The sequence below is a fragment of the Streptopelia decaocto genome (assembly GCF_964273445.1).
Source record: "Streptopelia decaocto genome assembly, chromosome: 2".
NCBI lineage: Eukaryota > Metazoa > Chordata > Aves > Columbiformes > Columbidae > Streptopelia > Streptopelia decaocto.
Genome location: NC_138655.1, coordinates 38,576,561 through 38,599,735, shown reverse-complemented (window position 1 = coordinate 38,599,735; position 23,175 = coordinate 38,576,561). Strand labels below are relative to the sequence as shown.

General features: G+C 38.0%; 1 protein-coding gene across 10 annotated transcripts in view; it reads right to left on the bottom strand.

The window, feature by feature from the left end:
• Positions 1-23,175, bottom strand: part of ASPH (aspartate beta-hydroxylase) — a 110,477-nt gene that overhangs the window by 19,425 nt on the left and 67,877 nt on the right. For all 10 annotated transcript variants that reach the window (XM_082045643.1, XM_082045642.1, XM_082045640.1 and 7 more), the window contains 7 exons: positions 17,953-18,041; positions 15,783-15,869; positions 12,512-12,662; positions 11,348-11,484; positions 6,158-6,256; positions 5,397-5,486; positions 966-1,103 (listed from right to left, as the gene is read on the bottom strand). In XM_082045643.1, the coding sequence (XP_081901769.1) occupies positions 966-1,103; positions 5,397-5,486; positions 6,158-6,256; positions 11,348-11,484; positions 12,512-12,662; positions 15,783-15,869; positions 17,953-18,041 (791 nt within the window). The remainder of the gene's footprint in view (positions 1-965; positions 1,104-5,396; positions 5,487-6,157; positions 6,257-11,347; positions 11,485-12,511; positions 12,663-15,782; positions 15,870-17,952; positions 18,042-23,175) is intronic.

Below are 23,175 nucleotides of genomic sequence, written 5' to 3'. Positions count from 1 at the left end.
TGCACATTTCAGATCTTCCCAAATGCTAGTTCATAAAGCCAATTGCTTTTTTGTGTGACTAAGATTACACTGGAGAATCATACTACTTTTTTTTCTTAGCTTTCTTTATGCTTCCATCAAAACCAAAGCAAATGGCCATCTTCCTTTTAAAATTTCCTTCTTTTTTTAAAAAAAAAAACACCCATATTTTCATAGTAGTTTTAACATGTTATTCAACTAAGTATAAAGAAACAACTACTCTGAAGGAACTTGTCTCTCGTGAATTAACATGTTTGTTTTTTAATGATTTGTGCAGAATAATCTTACTAAACCACATACCAATAATTAAACCATACAGGGGAAAAAAGGGTTCTTTCCCGCTTTTTTATTTTTAGTTTTTACTATTATTAAAATTGCTAAAATTAAAATAAAATAATACAATTATGCAAATCTGGAAACACAAACTATTAAATTATTATGAATAGTAATCAGACTACTTGTCTTGCATTAAATAGAGAAAAGAAAATTAGAGAACTTAAATTCTATGTTGTTGTCTTTTGTTAAATCCATTGCTGGGAATCTGCAGATGTTTCTCTTCCACAATTAAAACCTTCCAAAGAAGTCACCAAATATTACACATGGGATGAAAGACACAGGCTTTCCTGACTGGTTAAAAATTCACAATGGGTGTCCCAGACATTACCCAGTTTGCTGTTGTTTTGTACTTGAGACATTACTGTTATCTACCATAATAAGTTTATATTTTTTAATCATTTCAGCCATCCTGTCCCCATTCTCAATTTTGAAAATGCCTGAGCCCATTTTATAGTGTCTTAGTTAAATCTTATGCTCAGTCCAGTATTGATGTCTGGTACTTACAGGTTGTGATTGAGTCCCTACAAATTAGCATTTTCTTTGCTTAATACCTTGTAATTGATATTAAAAGAAAAAAAAAAATCAAAGTGTACAGAAACAAACTGCCTTACCTTCACCAGTTCTGTATAACCCGTTTCCTTTGCTGTCCACCAAGGCTGAGCTTTCAGTCCCTTGACATTGTAGAGGGAACGCTGCCAAACTGATGCAAAGTGACCTCTTTGGTATCCAAGTTCATACCACTTGTATGCCTAAAAGATTGCAGTTGTTAACAACCAAATTCATATCAGTCAAGCTCCCACAGAAAAGAAGTAACATGCTTTTTGGTAAGGTAACAGACTGTCTCTTTGGATGCCAGGGTTATTCTTTTAATGTAATGTAGTAGAAAACACTTCAAGGAAACAAACAAACAAAAAACAAACAAACAAACCCTCAACCAACAATCCCAAAATGCATCAGTTGGCCAATGCTGTCTAACCCAACATTAGCAAAATAAGATAATCTTCTCACAACCATTCACACCAAATATGGGTCGGTAACCTACACGCTGTCCTTGGGACATCCAACTGCTTCCCATCTTGGTCATCCTTGTTTTCTCTGTTTTGATTCTCTACCTATGAATTAAAGATGACTGCCTTCTGCTGCCAGTGGAGATGCTGTCATGATGAAAACACTGCTGACTTTGTGGATCTAAATTGTTACTTAATTATCTAATATTTATATGTACTTAAGTTTCTTCAAATATTTGTTGCCACATTGGAACTGACCACGTGGTAGAAACCTACTGAGGTTAATACTAGACCTTTGCTTGCCTTATTCTCCTTTTCCACAACTTGCTTTACCCTGGTATAGCAGCAAAACAAAGTCCTGCAAAGAAAGAAAATGGGATGCTTGGAAAGAAAAGATCCAGCATGAGTAGCACTGTGATGAGCTGTGTACAGAGAAGGTTAGATATGTGAGATATATGTTAGATAAGGTGAGTGCCACGAGGATGGAGCCAGGCTCTTCTCGGTGGCAAACAATTATAGGACAAGGGGTAATGGGATCAAGCTGGAACACAAGAGGTTTCACTAAAATTTGAGAAAAAACAACTTCTCAGTGAGGGTGACAGTGCACTGGAACAGGCTGCCCAGGGGGGTTGTAGAGTCTCCTTCGCTGGAGACATTCAAAACGCGCCTGGACGTGTTCCTGTGCGACCTCACCTAGGTGTTCCTGCTCCAGCAGGGGGATTGGACTAGATGATCTTTTGAGGTCCCTTCCAATCCCAAACATACTGTGATACTGTGATATAGTTGCCTCCTTCCCGTCAAGCATTGCTGCTACAGATGCAATATTTTAGACAACAACAAGATATGACAGGACAGCCAAGCAGGGAAATATGAGGATAAGAAGTCCTGAGCAGAGGGACTGAAGCAGGCAGCAATCCCTGCCTGGAACAGAAACCATTCAAAATCCTTTTTACTTGGAGTCATGCACAGAGTCTCTCTCTAGATACAATGCTTGAAATTCGCTCCCTCCCAAGTCTGCAACCTATCTAATTCACCTCCACCTAAGCATCACTCATCCAAACTAGGAACACATTCTCACACCCCTTCACCCAACCTGAAATTTATTCATATCTCACTCTACAGAAATCAGCCTATAATTTCACGCTTGTGCTTTCAGGTAACAATACCCCCCCCACACCTTAGCACTGGCCACCTTCCCTGGCTGTACCCACCTCCTTGCCAAGTTCTCCTCAAAAACACCAAAACCTCCACTTCTCTTTCCATCAGGAGTATCGAAAACCTGGGTAAGATGAACACTGTCCCCAGCAGCATTCTGGCATGGTAGTTTCCCTGCATGACTAACTATTTAACTTGTTATTTGTTTTTCAAAGGGAGACATTTCTCCTACTTTAACTCACGTGCATATGACAATTGTCCATAATTCTGCCACACATTTGACATGACGGCTAAACCAAAAGACTTATTGAGACAAAACCCACAGTACTAACTCTTAAGGTAAAGAGGAATCATTTTACGGAGGGGGTCTAATGGAAAAGCAAAATGTACATCAGATAAACACATCTCTAGGAGAACAATTCATGTCAGCTTATTATTTACGTTTACCTTGAAGCCAGTAAACTAGAAGGAAAACCAAATCAGCCATGAGAACAGTGTGTGACTTACTAAGACTTACAAAAAGCTATGGGAAATTCTTCATGGATTATTTCTAAAAATTTCCAGGTGTCATCTCAGAGATCTTTTACTTCAGATATAAGGTAAGAAATTACTTTGGGTGGGTTTGTTTTCAAATTTTTACCTAAGTCTCTCTATTGTAACCACAGATTATATTTTGAAATTTTCTTTAAGCTTTTAAAAAAATGTGGTACTCTGATTTTTATAACCCTCTTGAAGTATGGAGGAAATGCAGCATGAATGAACAGAATAACAGCAGACCACATATAAGCTTTCATCCTTTTCTTTCCATAAAGAAGCTCTGTAAAATTGTGCATGGGTCAAAAACAAAACAAACAAACAAACAAACAAAAACACAAAACAAAACAAAAAATATTATCTTGGGGTAATACACAGTGTATCTTTAAATTTTTATGTCATCTTGGTTGTCTCTGAAATGGAAGCATTATGATTTATAACGTCTGTTCCCTGAGATGTAAGTTGTATTAGCAGTGGGCTATCAATAGATCGCTCCTGCTGACTGTCTGCGTTCACTTGCAATGTCTGGAGTTGGCCCAAATGATAAGGGGGATGAATTACTTGTTCCAGCCACTGACTGATGAGTATGAATGTTGCTGTTCTTTAAGATCCATCAGCTATAATTACGATGTATAACACTGTTAATCCTTATCTATGAGAAGAAGTGTGCTATGAGGCTGCCTTTGATAGAATGGAGTAGGTTTAGGTTGCCTCACGCATCCTTTCCGTCCCCAGTTTCCATGAGAAACCTTTCTTTTCACATGCAGATGTTGGCAGTGGAAAGAGGAAATAATGATCACTGTACCATTCAAGAGAGTTACAATAGTGTCTCTTCTTTTCCAGAAAAGAAATTGTTTGAGATGTACTCAGTTTATACATTCTGTGTGAACAGTATTTTGCTCTATAATACCTTCCACAGTTTTAATTTCTCTTTAACAGTCAATTTGGCATTTTATCAAATTATAGTTGGAAAGAGCATACTCAAATGCTGTTCCCCTAACACTTACTGAGACTACCTTCATAATTCCTAATTTAACTCTAATAGATTAGTATCTACCTTCCACAAACCTTCAGTGATAGCAATTTCACAAGTTCCTTAAATATTGATCTGTTTCCTTGATTAAATCTTAAAGTTCAGCAAATCTAGCAAGGTCAGTAGGAAAAATTTAGATTAACAGTGGACTTCCAAGTGATAAATTTAAAAGTCTCCTCTGTCTCAAGAAGTTAATTTGTCATTGATTAAAACTTTTTCTGCAGCAGGTTTGACCATTAACTCCATGAACATCAACACATAATTATCCTGGCTATTCGGATGACGTATGTTAAGTACATCTGTGTGGTATCTTTAGTCAAGTGTTGCAATGGGACGCTCTCTAGGCTCAACTATTCAACCCAGAATACCCCATGAAAGCATACAGGCCTTTCCTTTTTGATTTTCTGTTGAGAGAAGGACAGACAGGCAGAGTGAGCATGCAAGCAGCCTGTGTGTATGTGTGTGTTCCATGATTTATTAAAAAAAGGCAAGTTAATGTGAGGAACTAGGCTGGAGTGAGATCCCATACAGGGGCTCCGTTACAGTTCACCTGTCTATAGATCATACTGGAGAACTGCCTGCTGACTGCATGAAGATATTAAGAGGTAAACATTCTTTACAGAATTTTATGTATCTATATTTCATACATATTACTAGATAACTAATTACAAAGCTCTTCATGGCTATTTCCACTATGCTTTTTTATGCTTACTCTTTTCACCTTTCCCACCTAGTAACCCAAGTGGGGTTTTTTTGGTTGTTTGTTTTTAAATTCATGCCCATAGTAAAGTTCATTACTAATAACAGTCTTCAATAAAGGCCCTTTGCTCCCCGCTACCGTGACAGTAGTGCTAATTTACACATTTAAATTTGGGGTTTAAATTAAATTTGCTTTTAAATTAACAGATTAGAAACTCTTATGGCTTCCAGTTTGTCTTCCTTTGGCATGCAACAGATTTCTTGCACAAATTTCTGCTTTTCTGATCTGTTTGCTAATTTAATTACTGAGCAAACACCCTAACTCTAAAAAAACACCTTCGTTAAATATTTTTAAAAATTTTGATCCTTTGGTTCAAACTGCCCCATGCAAGCTTACATTAGTTGTAAAGCAAGGGATGATAGGAGACTGTATTGTAACGCCAATGGTAGATTTTTTCTCTTGCTTGTCTTGACCTCTACACACACATGCTGGATTGTTGCTGCAATGGGACTACTCACGTTTTCAATATTAAGCCCATCGTTACAGTTTTTTCTGGGATTCTGCCATCCCTCATTGGTTTAGACTTTAAAGCAAGAACATGTTAAACACGTACATCTTTGTCTCCCATTCTCTGCAAGGCATCACCCAGATGAAAATAAAAGCGTCCATCATCTGTGCCAGGGTCACCAGACTCCAGTCCTTCCTTACAAAAAAAAAAAAAGAAAAGTATAAGAGAAACTTCAATAGGACTTCTATAAGAGTTCACTTGATTGCTGTACATAGGCTGTCAATACTACGCAAGAGACAGGTTATGAAATTGGCTACAGAATATAACCACCGTGGTAACCTCGAACTTAGGCTGAATGAATACAATACTTCGGTAAAAAGCCATTGTGAAATGTTATCTGGTTTTCCAAATCCCACGGTCTCTCCCCTCAGTCCCTCAAAGAGAAAGGTGTATTCAGAGATGGACGTTTGCCCCTGACCGTATAAACATGTACACAAGCATTTCAGAAAGCTGGATTAAGCTGGATTATTTTGTAGTATTCCTTCTCAAACACTCAGAGGTACACAAAAGCCTCCTCTGGATCTTTCAGGAACCCTAAGTTTGCAGCATACTGCCAACCTCAAAACAATTTGAGGCTCACAGCTGTTAGATAACCACTAATAAAACAAATACTTGCTGTTTAAGAATTGATGAGTCTCAATGTACTGGCTTGTTTCAGTTCATAGGCAGTGATATAGCAATATAACTCTAACAAGTAGCTTAAACTGTGATTTGTAATTAGTATGCCTCTAGCCTGACATGATTTATACATTCCAATGTATTTTTCACTGGTAAAACATTTACTGGGGGTGATAAAAGAAAATTACCTTTAGATAGGGTATGCTCTCTGCTATCTTGTTTTCTGCCTTCAGGATGAAGCCATAATGTACTTTGGCAAAGCCATCATCTGGAGCCAGACTCAGAACCTGTTTGAGAGCAAACGAATTAAATACTCGTGTATGGATCTATGCAAATTAACAAACTTGTGTACATTATTACTATTTAGCGATACAGTGGCATTTTCTTCCATTGCTGACTCACAGTTAAATTCTTGGCTTGGCCATACTTTCTTTTCCTGATTCACTTTTGTGCTTCTTCAGAAAAATCTATTACAAGCCAAACTTTAAAATCTCAGAAGTAAAATTATTCCAGCTGGAATCTCTGAATTACTTTATTTTTTATTTGTCTGTCCTTCTCCACCCTCTCTTGAAGCACAGCATGCTACATTACAGAATTAATACTCTTCATTAACACTTAAGTTACCTAGCCCAGGTTTGACTAATCTGAACAAAAGCATCTGCTCTTGAAAAAGTCTACAGCACAGTCATGGGAAGTGTAGCATAGAAATATACTCCAAACAGTTTAAAATTAGATAAGTTTCTACCGGTGTCAAACTAGTCTTGGCAAGAGAAAATATACTATGCTTTGAAGCATAGTGACTACAATTTGGAAAGATGCTGTAAAATAACGCCTGCATCATGTGATGGGACTGTGCCAACCCTGGAACACAAAGGGCATTCTCAGCACAAAGGTCAACTTGAGCACTCTTTGGAAGATCTTACACTTTCTTGGCCAAGAGAAAGAAGGTAATGCAAGGTCTAGTGCAGCAGTGATTCAATGTACTTTCACACTAGAAGGTGATGGATAAATTATTCTTGTATAGTTGTGTGCTGCACCCTTTGACTGACACCAAGACCTAGTGTGCTAAATTAAACTAAAAGATTTTGTACCCTGAACAAGATTCATGTAACATCTGAGTTACAACCTGGCTTAATTTTGCAGGAAAGGAAAACTCATAAGTGAATATTCAGAGATGGATATTTCATGAGGACTGTGCAAGACAAAGATCTGTGAGTAAGGCGACAGTTGTAGGCAAGGATCAGTGTATGGGAGAGTGTTTCAGGGAAAGGAGATGTGAAGCGGGCTGGTCTGAGTTCTGAAACGTGTACCACCAACATCACTGAGATAGCTTAAGTGTGTTTAGTCTGTCTCAGCCAAGAGGAAAATTAAAAAATATCTTCATTTACTTCCCAGTTCCACATTTCTGTGATATATATATTCAATATCATTCGTACCTCTATGCAATATCAATTACATGGTCAAGTTAATCTGTTGTTACACTTCCTTCTCTCCTTAAAATAAAGGTGGATGGTCTTATCAGGACAGACCCTCAGTCTCTGAGGATCATCACAAGAGCTTGTCAGTCAGTGGAATTACAGAGGCTGATACCTGCTGAGTGTCTACAAAACAATGGACAGATGAGCAATTTATTTTGCCTAAATCCATTTTTGAAGCTACTAAACTTATGCCAAGGATAAAATGTCTGCATACATTATAGTCATTTCCCTCTGCCTTTTCCAATCACTGTCTAAACTAATTTTTCAATGAAAATAATTACAAGCAAAACCGTAAGTCCTCGGGGCCAATTTCTCTGCTTTCTCAAAACTTATTACAAACAAACTACATCCAAACAAAACCAAAATCAGCACAATGTGGGTATAAAGTGTTATGAGTTAAAAATAGCAGCATTTCACTTATTTTTGCAGAAAAGAGCTACTATGAAGGAATAATCAATTTGAGAATCTATCTGAAGTGCATAATAAGATACATTATTAGCAAAAGGTGAACTCAGCAAGTCATAGCAAGGATGAGCTTGATTCCTAGTATAAGAATACACTACCACCTTATGCATCTTACGCCTTTTGACTACAGCATTCTGTGTATAATTTTGATCCAAGAATCTGTACCTGCAGGGTGGACTGAAATGACTGACAGAAATATTTATTAGCCATATAATTTCTTTACAGTTCCTTTAACTATAGGATAAAGCTATCTGATTAATTAAGACAGGATAGAATTTTCTGTATTACAGTTCATTTAAACCATGCCGAGTTGCATTAAGGAATGATCTACATTCAGAGCCCCTAAAGAGAAGTGAAGAGATACAATCAGCAGAAATTACACTGGAAGTATTTAATGTAAATTGTATTACTCTGTTGCTGTTGCTGCATGCAATATTAATTATGTTTAGAAATAAGTTTTACTAAACTGCTCATAGCGCATTAAATATTAATCACGAACATAGAAATTAACCTCTGGGGCTATCAGTGGTTAATTAGCCAGGGTAAAGTACTGTGTTAATGTGGATATCCTGCTTTTGGTACCTGAAATAGCTCAATCAGAGCTGGCTTATGCACATCTGTATGATGGCGCACAGAGCCATGCAGACATGCCTCAGCACAGCAGGCAGAAATGCTGCTACTGGCACAGCAACTGGTCTTATAAAGTTCTCTTCTACTGTATTTTATCATAATCTGCAGATATTTGAAATCTGAAGTATATAAAACTAAATACCAAAGTAATTACATAGCAAACTCATTACCCTCTTATATTTATACAAAGTCCCGTGATTACGACACTGAGAAATTCTTACAGCTGCATTGTTAGCAGCAAAAAACTGAAAAATTGCAAAGGAAAACTTGCCCAAAAGGAGTATGTTTTTGGTTCTCTTCAAGTTCCTTGCAGCTTCAGAAGCAGGTTTGGTTAAAGTATTCTATATTTAAATGCTGATGTTTCCAATCTTCTGAGAAATTTTTACAGAAAGTCAAAATTATTTAACCTAAATGTTTTATGGAGGGATCTACAAAGTAGCCAGAGTAGCAAAGCAACATCTGAGACTACCAGAAAAGCTTGAGAGAAAAAAAAAAGGTATTATCAGGGTTTGGCTCCTGCTTCCAACCATGCAGATGAACATCCTCCTTGTCTTTAAGAAACCACCTGGGATGAGAATCCACTCAGACTTCCAGATATGGGGGATGGAAAACTGGACTTTTGTTCTCAGGAGATGGCACTAATCATGCTGACTGTTCTCCAGTCTAAATAACCAGCTGATTACTGTACCACGTCTGTACCAAACAAGCATTGCAACAAGTGTGCCAACGTCAACAAGATCATCAGGTCCACTGCTGAATGAGGAGGGTGCCCTCGTGACAGATGATACAGAGAAGGCAGAGTTACTGAATGCCTTCTTCACTTCTTTACTGCTAAGACGGGCCCTCAGGTATTCCAGACCCTAGAGACAGAAGAGAAAGTCTTGCAAAAGGAAGACTTTCCCTTGGTTAAGGAAGAACAGGTTAGCAATCATCTACACAAACTGGACATGCACCATGAGCCAGCACTGTGCCCTTGTGGCCAGGAAGGCCAATGGCATCCTGGTGTGTATTAGAAGGGATGTGGTTAGTTGGTCAAGAGAGGTTCTCCTCCCCCTCTACTCTGCCCTGGTAAGACTGACTCTAGAATACTGTGTCCAGTTCTGGGCCCCTCAGTTCCAGAAGACAGGGAACTGCTGGAGAGAGTCCAGCGCAGGGCAACAAAGATGATTAAGGGAGTGAAGCATCTCCCTTATGAGGAAAGGCTGAGGGAGCTGGGGCTCTATAGCTTGGAGAAGAGGAAACTGAGGGGTGACCTCATTAATGTTTATAAATATGTGAAGGATGAGTGTCATGAGGATGGAGCCAGGCTCTTCTCAGTGACAACCAATGATAAGCCAAGGGGCAATGAGTACAAACTGCAACACAGGAGGTTCCACTTAAATATGAGAAGAAACTTCTTCTCAGTGAGGGTGCCAGAGCACTGGAACAGGCTGCCCAGGAAGGTTGTGGAGTCTCCTTCTCTGGAGACATTCAAAACCCACCTGGATGCCTTCCTGCATAACATCATCTAAGTGTTCCTGCTCCAGCAGTGGGATTGGACAAGATGATCTTTTGAGGTCCCTTCCAATCCCTAACATCCTGTGATTCTGTGAAATCCATGGGCCCTGCGGGGGATGCACCCACGAGTGCTGAGAGAGTTAGCAGATGTTATTGCAAAGCCACTTTCCATCATCTTTGAAAGGTCTTGGAGAACAGGAGAGGTGCCTGAGGACTGGAGGAAAGCCAGTGTCACTCTATTCTTCAAAAAAGGCAAGAAGGACGATCCAGAAAACTACAGGCCAGTCAGCCTCACTGTCAGAAGACAGACAGAGAGCCGGGTCTGTTCATCCTGGAGAAGAGAAGGCTGAGAGGGGATCTTATCAATGTTTGCAAATATCTCCAGGGTGGCTGTCAAGAGGATGGGACCAGACTCCTTTCAGTGGTGCCTAATGATAGGATGAGGGGCAACAGGCACAGACTGAAGCACAGGAGGTTCCATCTGAATATGAGGAGAAACTTCTTTACTTTGAGGGGAACAGGCTGCCCAGAAAGGTTGTGGAGTCTCCTTCTCTGGAGACATTCAAGACCCACCTGGACACATTCCTGTGCAATTTACTTCAGGTGTACCTGCTTTAGCAGGTGGGCTGGACTAGATCAGGTTCTGACAGCTTGTGCTCTGCCCGTGACATCAAGCTCCACATTTGTCAGACAGTTTCCAGATGTTAACAGGTTTTCTAGATCACAGGAGCAGACTGGCCTTTCCTGGCACTGAAGTTTCCCCAGCCTAATAACCGTAGTATAAGACAGGAATATGAATCCAATGAACTGTCCACATCACAAGCCCCATCAAAGAAAAACAGAATTTAGGTTGCCTACAAAAATAATGATGAAAACAAAGGCTAAATAGCTGTGTGAGTACTTAACTGCTTCATCACATGGTTAGAGACAGTGTTCCTGTAAAGAAACAAGCTTACTTTTGCTTTCCATGTCCTGCAGATGTCTTTTATATACTATGGATTACATCTATATGTGTTTTCAAGTATATTCCAAATCTGGCTACCAGAAGGTATAGGAAATCAAATACTATTAAGCATATGAAAAGCATCTGCATTTCTCTATGAGCAAAAACATTTAGCATGACACTATCAGGAAATCTGAATTGAAATTAGAAAACAATTAAGAACTGCACTAGAAAATAATCATACATATATTAACCCTTCAAAACCTGACATGCAAACTGTTTAACAACTAAAAAAGTAAAAAGCAAGCAATCTTTAGAATGAACATGTGAATGCAAATAATACTTTTCCTTGGATGAAAACTCACCTCTTCATACACTTTCTTGGCATTGCTGTTATCTCCTATCAAGAGGTAGCCAACACCAAGGTCATTCTTGATTGAAGTATCACTGGGAAACAGCTGAACTAATTTCTGTAGAGTAACCAGGGAACCCCTCATACGACCTAATTCGATTGAACAAGACTTGATTACAACACAGGTATGAGTAACATCAGTAAAATGCTTACACAACACCTGAGAAAATACAAATCAGAGCCAGGTGTTCCACTTTCACTAACAACCAAGAAGCAGAACTTGGAAAACAGTTGTGCAGTCAGGAGTGTGTTCAGCTGCTTGGTTGTTACTGGGGGTGTGGCCATAGAAGGACTATTTCAGGAAATCACTGCGGATGCCCATCATGCAGTGTTATGGTAGCCTCTAGTGGAGAATCATTCATAGTGTAGCAGTAACAACAGTATTTAAGCTTTAGTTGCTCTTTCATACACAGATGTCCAAGAGCTCAACAAAACTAGGTAGATATCAAAGTAAACTTAGTCTTAACTGATTAAGTAATTAAATTCACTATGAGCAATAGTTCTATTATAGTCCTACTATGAAATTAATCATGCTTTACATGCTTAAAATTAAATATGTTTCTTGATTTCTTAGGTGGGGTCTAGCTGAGAAACAGCAAGATCAAAACAAGTTGATATTATAATCCAACCCATGAGAACAGAACTCTTTTTGCTACCGAAGTTGTCTGTGCCTCACACATCACAGAATCGAGATCTAAACTTTCAGATGTTATCCCTGAGTTCAGTTCTGTTCTTCTCTGTGCTTAGTGAAGGTTTATTCTAGGAATGTTTACTTTGCATATGCCATTAATTTCCTCACTATTTCCCTTATCTTCAGTAGAAAAAGACAAACATTTTCTTCTTTCTGTGTCAATAAAAATTTTTCACCACCTCCCAAAGCTTGCCGTAGCATCTAGTGCACTGTTGTCTACAGGCACTATTATCATACAAGCAATTATACATATTATTTCCCCAGAAAAATTTTAAAACATTTTAAATATTTTTCATAAGCATTTAAGAGATTAGGAACACAAATCCTACTGAAAATTCAACGGAATTGGCACTTTTAAGTCCTTAGTGATCTTTTGAAAGTCTCACTTACACTTCCATAATTCTTATGCCACCCTTCACATCTTACCAAGAAACTGCTGCCTGTCTGCTTCTCGTTTCAAGCTCAGTTTTATCAGATCTGAAGGGACATTAGGCAGACTGACCACCTCATCATAGGTGTTGATAGCTTTTTGCAGCATCTCATTACTTCTCATTTTCTCAGCTAAGTCATCTTCCGACTAGAAAGAATCACAAACTCATTATTAGAGCACATGATAATCCATTAGTCTTAAGAATAACTTTGTTTTCTTAAAAGGCAAAGTATGCAAATGTCAGACTATGGGAATAATTTTAGAATGAAATTTAAAATATACAAATTTGGCATAACAATGGAAAACTGTTTTGGTTGTACTTTTTGGTAAGGCAGATTAGAATGACTGCTAATTCTTGTTTCTGCAAACTGTTTGAAAGTGTAAGTACCAGAAAATTTTCAGCTAAAACATGCACTAAAACAAATTTTTGGTTAGTATTTGTATAAATCATTACTTTCTGCTTTCAAAACCAAATGAAGCAATCAGTTTTAATAATATAGAAGAAATGTAAATTGTTGCCTATGGATTATTTGTATGCTAAGTCTCACACTGCCAGCAATAGGCAGATCAAAACACATCAACAAATATTTTGTTCATTGATTCTGACATAATTTTATTTACATTCTTTCTTAGAAAACAAATTAGGAATTGGCTTTATTCCTGCATATGTTGATAGAGTATCTACCCTACAACTCTTTCAGAACCTAAATTTGTTCAACAAGTTCAGGAGCAGAGCAGAGGATATATGAGATCTCTACTGTGAAATTACAGCTTCAGTGAAGCTCATGGAAGCTATGACTGATTTCATCTCTGGTATGGAATTCTCATAATCTGTTTCCACAGCTGAAAAAAATAAGACTATATCTCAAATGCTGATTTTTTAAAGAGTTACTCTGAATTGTTTCTAGAAATACATGCATTTTCATGTGTTTAATGCATTCTTTTCATATACTTTTATTTGTATTGGCTTATGCTCTTTCTTTAGTCAATTAGCAGAGAAAGGTGTAGATGAATCACAAGCACCACAGGTGCAGAAGCTCTTATTGGTCTATCTAAATTCACTGTTGTATCAGTCATACACATTAATGAAACAGCTTCAACTGTACATGCTGTAGGAAGTATTTGGAATCTTTTAGTACTTCTGTCTTCTTTCCTTGAGCTACTTGGGAATTGAGTACGAGAAACAACAATAGTGTTACTCAGGCAAACAGCTGATCAGACGGTTTTCAGAGTTAACTTCAGAAATCAGTTTTAAGCGATAATTTATTTTTCTCATGTACTTTCACTACAAAATTTGCTTTTCCTTTTTTTTCTTTTTTTGAGGGAATTGCAGGGCAAAGAATAGTAAAAGATACATAAGGAAGAAGCAAAAATAGTCAGTATAAAATCTGCATAAATTCACCAGTATAGATGCTACAAAATCATAACAGGAGGTTTAAGACCAATATACTGTTCTTTTCACCCTTAAAGATGTTAATGACTTCTACAGAATATTTTTAATCTAGCCTAAGCGTAGCTCCAGAAATCAAACCAAGAGTTGCTCAAATTTCTGAAGAACAATTTAACTATGAAATCTTTTGCAGAACTTTGGGGAAACCAGTTGCCTTTTAATGCTATTAAAAGGTCCAGAAAAATTCATCCTCATGTCTTATTAGAAACCGAATCTACAAAATTAGCGTGTAGTGTTGGCTCACGGTTCACAGAAATAGAGCAGCACACTCTTCTGGTGAATTCCTGGCCTTTACCCTTCTCTGCAGTTTTATCTTCAGTTAGTGATGAAAGAACAAATTTGAATGCACTGTGTTGGTATAAATACCCATATAAAAGTAACACTGTGTTACAATGTAAATCCTAAGAATAATTCATCTCTCAGTGAAGGCTATGACTTTCACATACCTCCAAAAGCCTTCCATTTACACGTACTGGATTCAATAAAATTGTCATCAGTCACGCTAATGAGTGTTCAGTAAAGACTAGTATTAGCTTCCAAAGGCTACTGAAAATGCAATGAATTTGTAGTTCTTTTTATACATTCCCAGAAAGTATATGCTAATTATGACTTCAGATCTTGGTCTATATGACCTTTTAAGCACTACTGAAGTAGTAGGTGGTGACTACAAATTGTTGTAAAGGGACAAATTAAGTTGTATCACTGAGGGGGGAATTCTGAATGATAATAAGCTTAACAGCTGGTCCTCATCATCTGTCCTCCTCCCTAAAAGCAGTGAGCTAATGAGGAGGCAGAAAGCACATCTTCTTAGATTGTAGAATCATTTAAAAAAAGGTAAATATTAAAAGTGTAATTTAACAGAGTTAAATTACCTATATGAACCAAGGTGGTCTCGTACTGTAAGAAGGCAAATCGTTCAGCAGACTATCCCCTCACATAGAGCACAGAAGTACTCAGTCTGCCGTGTATCAGTTGTTTGTGTGATAGTTGTTCCGATCATCATGGCTTTGGTTTTAGCATGACTTCTAATAACCAAGTGAAAACTGGTTGTGATTCCAATTCAAGTGCCTCATTAATTGTATAATAGCACAATTCCCTTCTATGGTGAGCACTTCATTTTGCTCATCTTGATTAACACGAGTTCAAGCAGACTTTTATTAGACCTAGTGCAGTGGGATTATTTTACTATTTATGAAAACACAAGGATTATTCTCTTCTCCCCACACGGCTCAAAAGTATTAGGAATGCAGAGCTTATTTTCTGATGCTCTGATGCCCCCCTTTTTTTTGTGAGGGAAACATCTGAAACAGAACTCACTCCACAAGAAAAAGCTAATTAAGCCTCCTTGCCTAAGAATTTGTGTTCTTTATCCTTTAACACTCTCTCTATAAAAAATCCAAATCCCCTTCCCTATTCCCACTAAGCAAAAAGCAGCATTTAGCCCAGAGCTGACTGATGTGTTGATTCGCCAGCTGCAGCAAGTAGAATTTAACAGCTAAGTTCTGCCCGTTGTTCCTGCATTGAGACATTAGTTGGGATTTATCTCTTACCATTCATCAGACAGTTTTCACGAGATCTACAGGATGTATCTTATTTTTGTGTTATTTACAATACTCCCCGCTAGACAAAAGCTCCCAAAGTAACTGGAGAAGGATAGAGGACTAAAACAGATACAATATGACAGATCACATAATTCTTTTTTTCCTTAGGAAACATCCATAAAATTACAAATGAAGCCTGACTGGGGTTTAGAACTGTTTTGTTAAAAAAAGGTTTATTTTCTCTTTTTTAACATTTATAGCTTTTTTTTTTAGTACCTGTGCTTTCCCATATCTTGCTCGAGGACTCTGTGGATATTGATTCACTAATGCTTCAAAGGCGCTTAGAGCTTCTTCAACTTTTCCCTGGAAAGTAGAGATATTTATCAGCAATTCTATCTAATAAAAATGCTGACCTAATAACACATTAGGTTCCCCAATGAAAAAAAAACAAACCAAAACAAAACAAACACAGACTGAATTAAAAGTTTTCACTCATATTTTTGTTAGGATTGCATGCTTGTGTAAGAAAAATTTGCTGTCATTTTTATGAAACAATATTATCCATCTTCCTTGGTTAAAATTAAGAGCTTTGGTTTCATTTTACTCACTTTCTCCTTGTGGACTGGCAAAAATGCTGGAATAGCAATAACCTGTCTACATAGAAATGTAAAGATTCTATTGCTAATAGCAAAATCCAAACCAAATATAACAGAGAACAGAAAGGAAGCTCTAGACTTATGTGGAAATTTCCTTTCTGTGTACTTCACATGACAAACAGTATCTTAACTACAGTTCTTCTAGGGGAAATACTGCAGTCTCATCCATAGCATATGGCTGTTTCTTCTAATGTTTTGTGAAACCATGTCCCTCAGGACACCTCACATGTGCTCTGTGTCTCTTTTCTGATGCATACAAACCCCAAATGTAACTATGGTATTTTCATGACTGATGCTTATTAGCAATAAGGACAGAGGTTGAGAAGAACCAGCTGCATCATTAGTTAGGAAGTAAGCACTGCTTGGCAAAATCTGGCATCAGATCTTGCTGCCACTTCCATCTCTTACAGATTTATAAATATAAGTGGTCTGCTATACACAATTGTCTTGCTATCTTCAAATATTACATCTGCCTGAGTTGTTACTGAACTTATCCTGCTTCCTACAAGACAAGCATGATTGTCTGCAACTCAATAAGAGACACAGGTAGGAAAAAAGAGTCAGCCAGCTGACCCTGTGGGCTCATCAAAAGCTTCTGTCACAACTTTCTCTGATCAACCAATAGTTTAAGTAACATGAAGCATGAAAATGCTTTTTATTTTTGTATTCTAACACGTAAACAAGGCTCCTGGTGAAGATCAGCAGCAGAGGCAGCCTGAAGTTAGTGCTCTCTTTGTAGTAGCCCTTCAGCCCTGTCATGGACCTACAGGAACTCCAGGGCTGTATGGATGGCTATGTAAAGCTAAATCTGCACAGTCAGTCTTCTGAAAATCAAGAATACTCCTACACATGCAATGACTAAAATGGCCTTTATTTTACTGTACTGAAAATAGTATCTCTCATTACTTGATCATCTCAAATCCAGAGTAAAACAAAGACCTGCAGTTGTTCTCCATATACTATGACTGCCTGTGAGGCATAGCCAAGTTTTTACAAGATTTACAACCAAAAGACTTAAGGTCTCTCATGTGTAACTGTCACATAGTCTTGCTTCACTATTTAATCTCACATCTGGAAAAGGGACATCTCTGCAGAGGTCTTGTTTTCTGAAACACTCTAATAAAAGAATAAAATTGGAAGTCATCAGAAGAGGATTTGTTTATTGCTGGGGTGGCTGTTTTTTACAGTCAAGTTTTAAAATTCAGAACTACGAAGATCAACTGATAGACGTTAAGGTCTTGCTGCCATTGGTGAGAAGCAGAAACATCTGTTTGATGCTCTAGGCAGCTGAAGAGGAGCACAGACACTCATGGGACACATGTAGAATCCCAACGGAAACAACGCCTGCTGCAAAGATTTGCACCTAATGCTCACAAAGCATGTCAACACTTACTGAGAGATCCGTATTAACATGCTTATATTATTAAAGTTCTCTGATAACAGTTGACTTCAGTAGTCAAATGGACAACAGTGATAGGACAGAGCTAACCCTGTTCCACATGATTAATTTAAGCAGTGTTTTGATGATAAATCTTTTCAGGCTAAATCTTTTCAAGGTTAAAGGTGAGCAAACACAAAGGAACAGACTTACACTTATGACTTCAAAAAATTTAAGATAAACTATCCAGCAGAAATGAAACTTGAAGGGCAAACATGCACTGAATACATCATTTAAAAAAGCTAATTTCACAGGAAGTAATCTACAAGTAATTCTCCCTTTTTCTAAATTATTTTTCTTAATTCATTTTTATCCACTGCCTACAGTCCTGAGTGAAACATGTGAAACATACTTTTTTACGTAGCTTTTCTGCAGCATCTAGTTCAGCTTTAATGGTCTTATCAAACTTGTTTAAGAGCTTTGGCTTCTTCTTCTTTTTAGCTAGAAGATATAAAAAACACACAGTTCATTACTTCTTTCGTATTTCACAGCAATTGTTTGGGCTGACCTTTAACTAGTGACTGGTGCTGTGCTGGTAAAGTGAATGATTTTCAAATAAGGTAGTTTCAAAATATTCTGAAAAGAAATCAATTTCTAACTTATTGCAATCACAAGCTCCTGTATGAAAAAGCAATCTTCAGTCATTCAAACTTTGCAACCAGTTTTTTGATAAAGCATTTTTCATCTCGTATAGTCAAAGAATTTTTTTCCAAATGGTTCAACTGCCAAGGCAGAACAAAGGGAACTGTTATTTTTCCACATTTACATGGTACTACAAAAAATATAATTACCAGGACATGTTAGTAATTTCTTAAGTTGTGCCTATATACGTATACTTCTTTGTCAAAAGCAATTAAAAAACTTGATAAAAATCAGTTACTCAGGGTAAGAGGGACTCAAAAGGCCTTGTAGTCCAGCTTCCTGCAGACATGGAAATGTCTGATCAAGACCTTCTTTAGGTGATCAAGTTTCCACAGCTTCACAAGCTATCACATGTAGCAGAGCCGCAGCAGTACGTAGCAAACCAGTCTTGAAGTAAATTGTGTAAAGTAAATTGCATGTGAAGCAAATTGAAGTAAATTGTGTCAATTTAAACAGCTATCTACTTCATAGCAGTTCACTCTTAAACAACGTCTATTTGGTCGCATTAAGTATACTAGACGTTAAAAAAATGCAAATGTACTACTGAAGAATATGACAGCACCTAACTGCTTTTCTCCACATTTGCTCTAGTTAAACTTTGCTTTTGTATTTCATGAGGAAAAAAAAACCCACTTTTTCTGACACAAGTAAGGGAGATATATATTGGCTTACACAAGTAACTACTAGCTATGTATCTCTGTAATTAGTAGCACATATTTTTGCTTAAATTATGCATTACCATTTTTTCTCCCCTGTGGACAGTAAGTCATTAATACTACGAAAAGCAGTAAAATTATTTTTATCTTTATGGAAGTTTAAACAGGGAATACTGTAACTGCTACGTGTAAAGCTGAATCTAAACACCATACAGCTTCACATCACAATCCTGCTGCAATGCTGTATCGAGCATTTTGGATTACAAGGTATTGTGACCAGCCATGCTTTATTCTGCTCTCAAGTTCTCGGGTGCCCTGTTCAGGAATGACAAGAGCCACCACATGCTGCTGGAAGCTGAGCTCATGACTCATTAAATGACACTTTCTCTCTGAGACTCTGATCCTACACAGAGCTTTAAGCAGACAAATCACTTTGTCTACGTTAAACCTCAGAGAAAGACCAATGACTGGGTTAATGCTAACCCAATACTAACCACATCCAAGCATTAGAGGATCTCATAAATCTGAATTGCTGCTGCATGAGATTTAAAAAACCCTTGACTAGCATTGCTTCTTTCTATGTAAGACTTACCGTCATGTTCAACACTAGACTCGGACAGCTCTGCATGAAGACAGTTTTTCTTACATTACCTTTATAAACTATCCTGCAGGATTGGCATGAACAGTTAAAAAGATACTATTGCTTTTCAGGGGCAGAGGGAAAATAGAATTTAAGGAGGATTGAAGCTATCCTACTAAATTCCATTTACTTATTCACAAATGCTGTATGAATCTTTAAATATACAAATGTATTAAGATCTATAAAGGAAAGGTGCTAAAGAAGCAATGTATTAGGATTATTATATATCTCTGTTGATCCTTCATAGAAGTGACTATAATTTTCTAAGGCATTAGCTACCAAGAAGTTAACAAGGAAAAAAACTGTCTGACATACAGGAGCTTACTCCTTTTTCAGGATATACCACCGCTCACTACAGGAAAGACTTCAAGGCACTGGAGAGAGTTCAGAGAAGGGCAATGAGGCTGGTGAGGGGTCTGGAGCACAAGTCTGATGAGGAGCAGCTGAGGGAACTGGGGCTGTTCAGCCTGGAGAAAAGGAGGCTGAGGGGAGACCTTATTTCTGTCTACAGCTACCTGAAAGGAGGCTGTAGCATGGAGGGTATTGGTCTCTTCTCCCAAGTAACAAGTGATAGGACAAGGGGAAATGGCCTCAAGTTGTGCCAGGAGAGGTTTAGATTGGATATTAGGAAAAAATTCTTCATGGAAAGGGTTGTCAGGCACTGGAACAGGCTGCCCAGGGAAGTGGTGGAGTCACCGTCCCTGGGGTGTTTAAAAGACATGTAGATGAGGCTCTTAGGGACATGGTTTAGTGCTAGATTCAGGTTATGGTTGCATTTGATCTTAAAGGTCTCTTCCAAGCAAAATGATTCTATGATTCTAAATAGCACTCTTTAAATACTGGTTTTGTTTCTCTAAACACTTCAGGTTTTCATTGTACCCCATGACTAGAAACCAAGCATTTATACTCAAGCACACAACAATGCACTTAAGGAATGTAGTTATCGTGGAACTGAACTGATTTATTTATTTTTTAATGTAATAATATAGATGATTTTCATGTCTTTTCTTCATTCCCCATAGCTAATATAGTAGAAATGCATTTCAATATGTGGGCAATTCCAGTCTTGCTATTTCTCACTTTAATATTATCCATTTCATAGGAAACCGATATATTTATGGCATTTTCATGCAGTTAATGATGATAATGATTAAGGAGCACAGCACTGGCTCTGTTCCAAGTGTTCATACCCCTTGAATCCAGCAAAACTCACAGAACCAGCTCTCATCATGAGAGCAACAGTTCCTTCACCCCAGACCGTAAGTCCGCAGTGACTGACCAGTATGGTCAGAAGTTTCTGACACAGCATCACTGGGCCTGAAAAGAACAATCCATAACATGCAAAAGGTTTGGTGGGTTTTGTGGGTTATTTTTTTTTTTTTTCCTTTTCTAAAACTACACCAGCTCAGTTTTTCAAGAAACCATTGCTATTTCTAAGGCCTGGCTTGCTCCACATTAGGTATGGATGAACCCGGAAGTTAATCAGCCCAAGGAACCAATAAAATCAAGTGTCCCTGAGGACTTTTTAGGTTGGTTGAGCTCACAGCTGCTACTTGAAACTGTCATTTCTTGTTAACAGAAAAACTGAGGCATATCAGTTGTGCTGCGTACATGATCTGGGGAGCTTCCAGGTGGACATCATCACCACACACTTGGTTTCTTTCTCTCCTCTAAGTAGGAGGCTATACATAAAAGAAACTATGTAAATCACGACTAAAATGTCAATTCTCAGTTCTTACAGCATGAATGAAAATCTTTATTTAAGCCTGGCCAGTTACAAAGAAACCGTATATTCAGTAAGAGAGGACAGGTATTTGTCAGCTTTCTAACTTTCAGTGTTCATGGAAAGACATACAGTTGTTTGTCCTTCTCAGACTCAGTAAGGCAAAGGAAAGAAGCTTCCCCACCCATCAGGGAACTCTTACTGCCTGTGGGACACTGTTTCCCTAATTCCTTTGACATTATGAGGAGATGAGACAGAAACAGTTCAGAAGAAAAACTGAATGAAAATCTTACAAGTCTGTGGCACAAAGAGGTGACACCTTTCCTCTCATATCTGACTCCGGTGATGTGTTGGAAGAACCTTTTTGGCACCCTCCGTTACAAAATAAATATTATCTTCTCATTTTCAGTACAATTATATATCAGCTCTTAGACCAGCAGGAGATCAATAAGAAAAGCTGGAAAGGAGCTGTTAACATAAATATTATTCAGCTGCTAGGCACCAATATAATGCAGCAAACATTACATAACGAGCAATCATTTTCAGCTCCCATTCTACTCCTATGTTAAAGGATTCACCAGGGAGCTTTCAGTGTAACCATCGAGCATTCCTCTGTATTAACCAGGTAGCCTGCTATATCCCTGTAGGGGTATTTTAATAAATCATCCATTGCATCTTTCTAGTGTAATAATCTTTTAGCAGATGTGACCCAATATATTAAATTCAATGTTACAAAGAAGTTAATTTATCTGTTTTCACAGGAAAAAAACATGTAATTTTTTGTCAATGACTTACAGATTTCACCACATAGCCGAAGTAATACCTGATCACACAACTGCTAGGGTGATTTGTAGTCCACATCTGTTTGAGCATTAAAACGGTAATAATTCTTTTATATATCATGCTATGGTCTTGCAGGAATAATACTGAAGATTTGCAGTAATGGCATTAGATATAAGGATAGGATTTCTATCTAGAATTGCTGCCACAGCATTTCTGAGGACTCCCCCAAAGAAAAGTCTCCACTGTCAAAGCAGCAAGCTAGGAAGAAGTCTTATAAGAAACTCCATGCTACTTCTTTTTGTTGGGTTCTTAGGCATCCATCTTCTTTCACACACTTGTGCTCATGCCCTTCTTCAAGGACCTTTTCCCCTAAACTCCCTTGCCCCACATCCCTGTTACTGACCATCTACTGCTACTCTGCATCTCAGCTGCTTATTTCAGAAAATGATTTAGGGCTGTAAGGAGTCAGGAGAGTGACTCAAGGAAAGATGAAAGCAAGCAACAAACCCCCTTTGCTGTCACAGAATTACGTGTGCCCCATACCAAATGGTGCTAATGGAGCATTAAGTATCACTTTCTGTGAAATACTTCACCTCTTTCTACACGTGGTGCAGTGCTGTGTTAATTACCTGCAAATTATCACAGCCTGAACAAGAGGCAATATAACTGCCTCACTCAGCAGCAATACCTGACAGCACAGCTTTTTGCTCTGTAGCTAAAAGTCCATTCATTTAGTCATCAGTTGAGAACGTCACCCATGCAGTGACAACTTAAAATTAAGGCAACTAAATTTAGGTTTTTCTATGCAGACACTTAAACCCTGCCGTAATTCTTAGAAATCTAATCACTACAGTCAATGAAGCCTACAGTCAAAAAGCGAGTTCAGCATGAAGTGAACACCTCCTAGGTGGTCAGCTGAAGGCTTCACTGACTGCATACCTGACCACTGTATATAATGCAGTTTGGACACCACACCAGCACATGCAGCCACATACACATGTCCTATCTGGAACCGAGTCCCATCCAGGCTGTTCTCCTCACTTGTTTACGTTACTCTTAGATGTTTAACTCTTACTCCTGCAGGCCGTTCGAACCATCAGAACAGTCCATTCCTTCCTTTCAGGACCTGAT